The 9,932-nt window shown below is 39.2% G+C and overlaps 2 protein-coding genes across 2 annotated transcripts in view; both read left to right on the forward strand.

Moving 5' to 3' along the window:
• Positions 1-4,362, forward strand: part of LOC112145397 (NCK-interacting protein with SH3 domain) — a gene marked incomplete in the record, with an annotated part of 10,823 nt that extends 6,461 nt beyond the window's left edge. The window contains 8 exon segments of the mRNA XM_024270587.2: positions 435-605; positions 745-831; positions 913-1,051; positions 1,655-1,735; positions 2,654-2,782; positions 2,853-2,942; positions 3,005-3,177; positions 3,263-4,362. Coding sequence (XP_024126355.1) covers positions 435-605; positions 745-831; positions 913-1,051; positions 1,655-1,735; positions 2,654-2,782; positions 2,853-2,942; positions 3,005-3,177; positions 3,263-3,481 — 1,089 coding nt within the window.
• Positions 4,363-6,266: 1,904 nt separating this feature from the next.
• The window catches only part of prkar2ab (protein kinase, cAMP-dependent, regulatory, type II, alpha, B), an 18,344-nt gene continuing 14,678 nt past the window's right edge, over positions 6,267-9,932 (forward strand). The window contains 6 exon segments of the mRNA XM_036212097.1: positions 6,267-6,414; positions 6,558-6,679; positions 8,751-8,843; positions 8,918-9,045; positions 9,123-9,213; positions 9,291-9,408. Coding sequence (XP_036067990.1) covers positions 6,575-6,679; positions 8,751-8,843; positions 8,918-9,045; positions 9,123-9,213; positions 9,291-9,408 — 535 coding nt within the window. The 5' untranslated portion in view covers positions 6,267-6,414; positions 6,558-6,574.

Raw genomic sequence — 9,932 nt, forward strand, 5'->3', positions numbered from 1 at the left:
AACACTGAAGCTGATAGCTGAAATCGCTGAAGCTAATAGCTAAAAACACTGAAGCTGGTAGCTAAAATTGCTAAAACTAATAGCTGAAATCGCTGAAGCTTATCATTTCAGCTTACAGCATTTACATTAGCATTATTTCAGGTAATTCTATATATCTAGTTCTTAGTTAGTTTAAAGCTAATGATAATTAAGATTTGTGCTTTACATCCACTTCCTGCATGACCCAATTAGTCGACTAATCTGAAAAAATAACCAGTGATTAGTCGACTACTAAATTAATGGTTTATGGCAGCACTTATCCGAATGTGTGTGTGTCCACGTGTGAGAATGTGTGTTTATGAATGTGTGTTTATGAATGTGTGCCTAAATGTGATATGGGCATGTTGGTGTGTGTGTGTGCGTGCTCAAACGGTGTGTGTGTGTTCCCTGTCCAGGACCTGAGCGCCGCGCTCCCTCAGGGTCAGGTGTGTCATGACGAGCAGCGCCTGGAGGTGATCTTCAGCGACCTCGCCCGTCACCGTGACGACTCCCAGCAGCGCAGCTGGGCGCTTCATGAAGACCACGCCCTCATCGCCTGCTACCTGGAGGAGCTGCTGAAGATTCTGGTAACGACACCATTTCTGATGCAGGTGTTTGCAGAGTCTCTGACTGACACTGAGAGCGCAGCCAGACGTGAGAGTTTGGAGGGAAAGATGATGAGGAGGAGGAGGAGGAAGAGGTGGTGATCTGCTGTTTCATCCTCAGACTGACGCTGATCCAGAGGTCTGTAAGAGGATGTGCAAGGCCAACCACTCCGAGAACGTGCTGTCTCTGGTTTCATATTACCAGATGGTGAGATAAACATTCTGTTTGAAAAATGTCCCATAATGCACTGCAGCTCGTTGTTTGAGATGGGCTTTGCTGTTCTTGCAGGAGCACCGCGTGTCTCTCCGCCTGCTGCTGCTCAAAGTTTTCGGCGCCATGTGCAGCCTGGACGCCGCGCTCATCTCCACCCTCCTGAACTCCATCCTGCCCATGGAGCTGGCCAGAGACCTCCAAACGGACACGCAGGGTGAGACCAACTCCCACCCGGGAACCAGGACTGATATGGAAGCTGAAAACGTTTTATTTTTCTCTTCAAAAGAGTTCAATCGTCTGCAGAACCAGATAGGAGGCCAACATAACCAGACCTTTTAAAACAGCAAGTATTTAAAAATACATCCAAACATTCTATTCTAAAAAATAAATAAATATTTTTCTATTAAAAAGTTAAAATATCCAGAAAAAAATAATAAAACTGAACAAAATTAACCCACTGAAAAAATAGATATATTATAATTGAAGTGATCTGAAATAATTTAAAAGGCCCTTCTGCTCCTCCTGTTGCTAAGCAACGCCTCCATCTGTTTCCATGTTTTTTGGCTTGTGTTGTGGTTTTTCATCCTGAATGATGCAGACGATCAAATTGACTTTTTATGACTCCAAAAATCAAGATTTTATTTTTTTTATTAAAGACTAAAGCTTCAATGATTCCTTGTAGATCCTAAAACCGGACAGAGAGAAGATCCCACAGTGTTGTCAGCAGATCCTCCACAGTCTGCTGCCAGAACTAAAGTTGAATTCATCGTAAGTTGTAGAGTTTTGGTTGTTAAAATGTCTGTTTTTTTCCCACCAGAACACCAGAAGATGTGCTACTCTGCTTTGGTGCTGACGATGGTCCTCTCCATGGGCGAGCAGGTTCCGTATCGTCACTACGGTACGGAAAAACCCGATTCCTAACTTGTTTCTCTTCAGTTAATGAAGATGAAAAAGTCTTGGAAATATCTACAACAAACTGATAGAAAACTAGGAAATAATCAATTATAAACCAAAAAGAATGCAAAAGATGGTCCACAAAAATAACTTGTATTTCAAAATTTGTTTTTTAGTGGTCCAAATGTGATATATGATCATATTTATGGATATAGTTTACTGTGAAAGGCTGAAGAAAATCATGGTAGGACCCCTTTAAATTAATGTTAAAGTCTGGTCATCTTTTGATCTGTTATCTTTAATTATCATTATGCTGTATTTAGCCAAAATAAAAATAAAGTCAATTTATTGAAAAGATTCTGCAGAAATTCACCTTTGAGTTGAGGTGGAGCAACCCCGCCCCTCTTTCCGTCCCCGTTCCTGAGAACTCTGAACTTGTGTTCCGCCCGCCGTATTTTAATTTTAGCTAGTATTTCAGCAACATGCTTGGTTAATTTGGCATCTACTGAGGTTTTTTGGGGGCTAATTTAGCTCATATTTAAGCAGCATTCTAAATATTTTTCAAAATTGACATAGATTGAAGATTTTTTTAGTAATTTTACTACTACTTTTTCAGAAATTTTGGTCAAATTCAGCGCTCTCTCATAGTTTTTTTACTGAAATTTTTAGTAATTTAGCAAATTTAACATTTTCAGTAAATCCCTTTAGCTATTAAAAATTAAAACAAAATTAACCCTTTAACACCAGAGCTCCAGTGTTTGTGTTCTTTGATTTAATGTACGTTTTCAATCATTAACACCATAATTCCAGTCAATTTTGTTCAAAATTGACTGGAATTATGGTGTTAACGGTTGAAAAGTTACAACATGTTAACGATTTAGTGCCAAATTAACTATTTGGTTTCCTTTTTTTGTCTTTTCAGAGCACTTGAATGCAGAATTCATCCGGTTTGTTCTGTCGGTTGTTGAGGACGGACTTCCCTCTGATCCCACAGAGCAGCTACCCGACATCTTCCTCAACCTCCTGCTGGCCTTTAACCTGCATCACACGGGTCAGAGCGTTTATCATTAATATCTTATTTTTATGAATGATGATTTCTAAAGCTGAGCCTCTTGTTTCAGTCCCCAGCAGCAATGTGCTGATGCAGGAGCTGAACCAGAAAAACGTCAAAGTCCTGACGGAGAAAGTCTTGCTGCTCCTCAACAGAGGCGGTAAATAACCCCAAAAAAGTATTTTTTTCCATTTTTTTGTCCTTTTAACTTTTGCTCTGCAGATGATCCGGTGTGCATGTTCAAACACACTCCCCCCGCGCCGCACGCCGTCCTCAAGTTCCTGCAGGACGTCTTCGCCAGTCCAGAGACCGCCAACATCTTCTACCGCACTGACATGATGGTGATGATCGACATCGCCGTCCGACAAATATCCGACCTGTCGCCTGGAGACAAGGTGAGCCTCGTTAGCGCATCAGCGTCAGTGCATCTCCTAAAACTTGATGACGTTTTTATTTGTTTTTTTTTTTTCTCTGTGCTAGCTGAGGATGGAGTATCTCTCCCTCATGCACTCCATCATCCGCTCCACGGACTACCTGGAGCACCAGCACCGCCTCCCCGACCTGCAGGCGTCCCTGCAGAGGATCCTCACCGAGGAGGAGGATCCGGGAGAGGACGAAGGGAGCGCCACAGCAAAGCAGATGGATAAGCTAATCGTTCAGCAGATCTTCAAGGAGTTCCCTCAGATCTGTGAGGCCTAAACGCACGCGCTGCTTCCGTTTACAGCAGAGGGCGCTCTGCCGTCATCCCCGTTTCCTCTCAGTTCATCATCTCGGGATTAGATGGAAAAAAAAATATTGCAATTGCACAATTTGAAAACTAACCTTAAGCCAAACACCTGATCTGCTGTCAAAGGGAAATCCGAGCAATAACTAACTAACTGCATGTGTTCCATACGATTTCAGTGTTAATCACCTTCTGGCGGACTTCAGGGGAAGAGTTGAGGACAGGAGGTGCCATGAGTTCTGTTTGTGAGTCCTTAGAGCGGGACCAAACTACTGTGTTACTGAGAGTATTATTTTCTTAGCTGGATCCTGCACTCTTATTCTCTTATTTTCATTCATATCTTAAATTCAGGTTAGTTAGAAAACATGAAGAAGTTTACGTGTTCTGAGGAAAACAAAAGCTGACATTGCTGCTGCTGCGTTAGTCTGTTGTGCTTCTGCTGCTGCGATCGCTCAGTGATCAGAATTTATCCTCCGTCTGCATTGAGGCTTCATGACAACAGCTCCTGGCTGAAATGTTCTGCAGGTGTTCTCTGTGCTTTAGCATCCAGCAGCTTCGTTCAGCGAGAGATCAATCATCCTGCTGAAAATCAGAACAAAAACACGAGGCGTTTGTTTGTTTACGATGGTTCCTGAACTTTAACGTCTTTTTTTCCTCATTTTGATCCAGTAATGTTCTTCTTCTTTGACTTTAATCCTGGCATGACTTCATGTTAATAATATCAGACTATGACTCAATTTTTGTGTGTATGTTTGTGTGAGAGAGAGAGAGAGAGAGAGAGTAACACTTGATGTTTTACTTTTTTTGTTTGCCTGTGTTACAATAAGACTAATAAAGTTCTATTTTAACAGTGAAAGTGTCTCCTCTGTTTAGTCTGAACTCAAACATGAACATGTAGCTTTCTAAATGCAACATGCACCATAGTACCATTAAAAAAAACTGAAGAAAATCTTTTCAAATTTAAAGAAAGTTCTATTTAAAAAATCATCACCTCACTTTTTTTATTGCTCTGTTTTGGAGGTGTGGGTTTATTTTAGGAATTACTAAGAACTGGATTTTTATTCCTATCAGATGAAGTCTGATCATTCTGAGGATAAAACGTCTAAACTGAAACAGACAGATGGAATCAAACAGTATTTGTGCTGACGGTAGCTGTGGTTACTTGTTCCTGGTTATTTGCATTATTTCTAATTTTGTGTCTCAGGTTCTTTTTATTTTTTGCATGTCTGCTTCTGCAAAAAGTTTTAAATAAAATTGAAATAGTTTTATGAGAAGTTGAGGTTAAAATAATATTTAATTTAGGACATTTTTGAAACTATTTTAATGAAATGTTTAGAATTTGATTTAATTTTAGTTTCTTTTTTCTAATTCTAAACAAAAATCTTTGAGGATTTCAATTAAACTAGAACGTGTGGATTTTGTTTAGATTGAAAATATTATTTGTAAATAACAAAAATAGAATGATTAAAATGTTTTACACAACAAAGAGTAAAGAAGACAAGATGCAAACTCCACACAGAAAGAACCCCTTTGGGTTTTGATCCAGGGCCTGTTTGCATGCTGTGCGGTGAGAGGGCTAACCACTACACCACCATACAGCCCTGACTAAAAATGTGTTGGATATATGTAATAATAAGTATTGCAGAATAAAAATATTTGATTCTTTACTCTAGTATTTGACTGCAGTATTCCAATTCTGTTTAAAATGTCACGATTGTCTAAGAAAGGATGAAGGACGCAGTCCTCTTCAGAAATGTCCTTATAAGAACCAAACTAAATTAATGACAATCCAAAAACAACATCTGTCTGTTTTTGGTTTAATATTCAGATTTGCACTATTTGGCTAACCACCATTTTTTAATGTAGGATGTGCACTCTGAATATCTAAACACAAGTCTTCAGATTTAGAACCGTTTTATATATTTAAAATATATATATATATTTTTAATAAATAAAACTGTTTTAACCCATATAAACCCATGGTTTAATCAGTGAAAAACACCTGAAATGTGTTCTGGGGTTCACTTGGTCTGAGTATATTCAAGGACAAATCTGGATTCTCGTGGATTAAAACAGTTTTTTGTGTTGTTTATAATATTACTTATTCATGTAGTTTCACATCTGTTTACAAAGGCTCTCATTGTGTTATCTTGCGTGAGAATTACCAGCAAAGCAGAAAAATAATATTTGTTCCTGAAACTCAGATTCTTTTAAATGGCAAATGGAGGATTTGGGACAGCAAGCAGGCAAAATAATCTCAAGTGAAATTGAGATTATTTTTTTCTGTAAAAACAAAAAGACTTCAGATTTGTATATATATATATATTTTTTTTTTTTAGGTAGTAGTAAGTATATATTTATTATTATCGATATTCTTCTGTTTTACTCATTGACTGTACTTTGTTCAGTTCTGTTTTGAGATTCTTGAATTTAAATAAAGTAAGAGTAGTCCAGCAATAAAAATAAACAAACAAATAAATAAATAAAAACAAAGCTCAAATTCAAAAATTCTGCTCTGTGTCATGGCCTGAAAGTTATAGTTATGTTTATAAATTACCACACAAGAGTACCTTCAACCACACTTACAGGAATGTATTGTTTATCATTTTGGTTGCCAACTTTGCATATGAGTCGTAACGTGAGAAATTACCTTTATTTAACAACCACGGTTAATATTTAATGTACTGTAGCTCGTAAAAAGCGTGTTAAACGCTCGATTATGTTTTTGATTACGTATTTTAAAGCTATTTTTTGTCCAGGTGATGCGTTCAGGGCCCATCCGGAAAGTTTCACCCGGACATAATTACCAGACGGACCTTGTCCCACCGTGAAAGGGCTCCGGCCAGAAAAGTGGGTTAAAGGTCGTGCAGGAACTGCACCGAGTCATCTCTCCTGAATAACCCGACGGGTTAGTTATTGCAGACTTATTCGTTTTAAATTCTTTGTCATCCGTTTTCATTTTAAATGTTCGCTTTAAACGATCACCTGCGTCCTTGCGCCGGTTCGCTCATTCACAGCTTTCCTGGGTTTTATTTTCTGCTTTTCTTTCAGCGGGTCCAGAAGTAAAAATGTCCAAACAGCCGCAGCCGATCAGCCCGCTGAAGAACTTCTTCGCGGGGGGGTTTGGAGGGGTTTGCCTGGTCTTCGCCGGACACCCGCTGGACACCATTAAAGTGAGAATCCGGGCGCTGCGGGAGTTGTGTGTTTGTGACAACAGCCGGGAAATTAGTGGGGTTTGAACACTGACAGGAGTGTGTTTCTGTCAACACTCTGACCGTGTTTGAGGCTGCAGAATGTCAGATCTGCTGCAGCAGCCTTTGACCCGCATCCACGCTGTCATGTGAGAAGGGTCACTGCTGCGTTCAGGCCAGGTGAGGAGCTCACCTGGACAATTGACCTGCTTTCAGGCTGGTAGTTTGATCATAAGGGTAAACTTTATTGTGAAATTTCAATATTTATTTCTGAGTTTTTCTGGATGATTCAGTCTCACACTTCAGTTGTGTGGTGGACAGAAGGACAGATATCAGTCTGTCATAACATGAAGAGAAACTGTAAAACATCCCATAAACAAACACACGTGACAAAGTTCTGTCTGTTCCTGCAGCAGTTGAAGGTGGAGAACGTGTTCTGATCGGGTTATTGATTATAAACTCCTGAAGCAGCTCTGTGTTTGGGTTCTGAAAGGTCCGAAATCGGGTAGAAGAGGATTTTTGGATGCAGTTTTGGAGATTTTTATACATTTATATCCATTAGTGACGGAAAAACATGAATGAAAGAATGAGCAGACGTTCTTTAGTTATCCATTCTCAGTTCCAGGAAGTGTCCAACATGATGTAGAACTCACAGGTTCTGCAAATGTTCTGGTGGAACAAGACGCCTCACTAGACAACAGACTGCATCAGAGGGTTTGATAACTGATGGTTGTTAAATGACAAAAACAAAAAGGACAAATTCAGCTCAGTGGCCCTGTGGTAGAGTGTCCGCCCTGAGACTGGAAGTTTGTGAGTTCAAATCCCGGTCGAGTCATACAAAAAAAAATGGGACTCAATGACTCCCTGCCTGACACTCAGCATTAAAGGGTTGGATTTGGGGGGTTTTAACTGCCAAATGGTTCCCAAACGCGGCTGTGTCTGCAGTTCACCCTAACCCTAATCTCAGGGGAGGGGTCAAGTGAGTAGAACAAATTTCATACATGTGACAATTAATGGAGCTTAAACTTTTCTGTCAATTTTTTTTAAGGCAGAGAAATAATCTTTACCAGCTTCTGCTAACGTCTCAAGCTTTAATTTAATAATCACATTAGTCTGGATCTTTTCACTTGTATCACATGCTGTGTTTTGTTTAGCTCTTATTGTGGGGCGTCAAACTCAGTCGCACAAGGGGCCAAAATCCAGAACACACCTTAGGTTGCAGGCCGAACAGGATAGACATTTATTGAACACATTTTTAAAACTTTAAAACCATAACTTTTTAGCATAATTAGGAACTAGATATATAGCATTACCTGTGATAATGCTAGTGTGAATGCTGATAGCTGAAGATGCTGAAATTGATAGCTAAAAACTCTGAAACTTGATAGCCAGCTAAAATATTAGCTCGATGCCAAATTACCCTAAAAAAGCCAAAACAGCTAGCATGTAGCTGAAAAAATAGCTAAACTTCAAAATATCCTAATAAACTGGGGGAAAAAAGCCTTAGTTAGCCAAAACAGCTAGCGGGTAAATATTAGCCTAACTCCAAAACAACCTAGTAAAACTTAAAAAAAAAAAAGCTTAAATTAGTCAAAACAGCATGTAGCTGAAATATTAGCTAAACTCCAAAACAGACTAAAACATCTTAGTAAATGCCAAAATAGTCCAAAAAGCTAGCAGAATGCTAGCTTTTAAAACTTTAAAATGTAACTTTTTATCATAATTATGAATAATAAAAAGACAGGAATATTAATCCAGAATAAATCAACTTAAACCTTAAATAACTTTCAATATTTTACTCTCCATAAAAATATATTTTGTCAAAATTATACAAGTTAGAAATAAACACAAGATAACATCGGGTCATTAATAACAAAAAAATAAAATGATCTGGAGAGCCGGATAAAATTACCTGGAGGGCCGGGTCCGGCCCCCGGGCCTTGACTTTGACATGTGTGCTATCAACTGTAGGTTTAAGTTTTTAACAGAACTGTTTTTGTTTTTGATGTCAGTGAGGCGCTCAGCTCCTCTCATTTCTTCGTTTTCCTCTCAGGTCCGGTTACAGACTCAACCCAAACCCAAACCCGGAGAGAGCCTGCTGTACGCTGGGACCCTGGACTGCTTTAAAAAGACTCTAGCCAAAGAGGCGAGGCTTCACTCTCCTCACCTTTCAGAGATTTTTCCGTTTCCCATCCCTGACGTTTCTCTGCTTCCTCTCAGGGCGTCAAAGGGCTCTACAAAGGAATGGCAGCTCCAATAATCGGAGTCACCCCCATGTTTGCCGTTTGTTTTTTTGGATTCGGTTTGGGGAAGAAGCTCCAACAGAGAAGCCCCGACGACATCCTCTCGTGGGTGTTTCCGTCGTCCCGCCGCGTGCGCTCTACGGCGGGACTGCGGCTCAGCGCTCTGCTTTCGTCCTCTGCAGGTACCCACAGCTGTTCGCTGCAGGGATGCTGTCGGGCGTGTTCACCACCGCCATCATGGCTCCCGGAGAGCGCATCAAGTGTCTCCTGCAGGTCAGAGCTCTACAAGATGATTTGGAGGAACCGAGTCCATCTGAACCTGCTTTAGACACGTGTTTTCCGTGCTCCAGATCCAGGCCTCCACCGGGGAGGTGAAGTATGCAGGACCGATGGACTGTGTCAAACAGCTGTACAGAGAGTCTGGAATCAGAGGAATCTACAAAGGAACAGCTCTGACCCTCATGAGAGGTGGGAATCCACACAGTCAGTTCTCTGAGAAAATATCAATTCAGTTTAAATTAATCTTTTAAAGACTGTTGTGTAATTAGGTTGAATTTGCAAGAACTCTGCTTTTGCGGTTCCAAGTAAAAAAATTTATATTTTTGCTTTTTTAATTTTGCTTTTTGTTAGATGGTCTGTATGGGGTCCAATCAGGATCAGCTTAAAGTGAATATATAAACAAATTGAAAACTTGAAAAATAGACATTGTAACTGAAAAAAACAAAATTTTAAAAAATATGTTTTAAAAAAAAAAAAAAAAGAAAACTTGAAATAAATCTCGAAAATTTGAAAAAGAATGAAAGTTAGAAAAACATTTTTTATTTGAAAAAAGAAAACTTGAGATATATCTTGAAAATTAAAAAAAGAAAAATTAAACAAACATTTTTTGAAAATTTGAAAAAAAAGGAAATTGAAAAAAATGCTGAATTACTGATTAAAAAATAATTTATTTTCAACTTTTTTTGCTTTTCTGAATCTTCACTTTCAGTCAG

Source organism: Oryzias melastigma, linkage group LG5 (genome assembly GCF_002922805.2).
Source record: "Oryzias melastigma strain HK-1 linkage group LG5, ASM292280v2, whole genome shotgun sequence".
In the NCBI taxonomy this organism is placed as follows: Eukaryota; Metazoa; Chordata; class Actinopteri; order Beloniformes; family Adrianichthyidae; genus Oryzias; species Oryzias melastigma.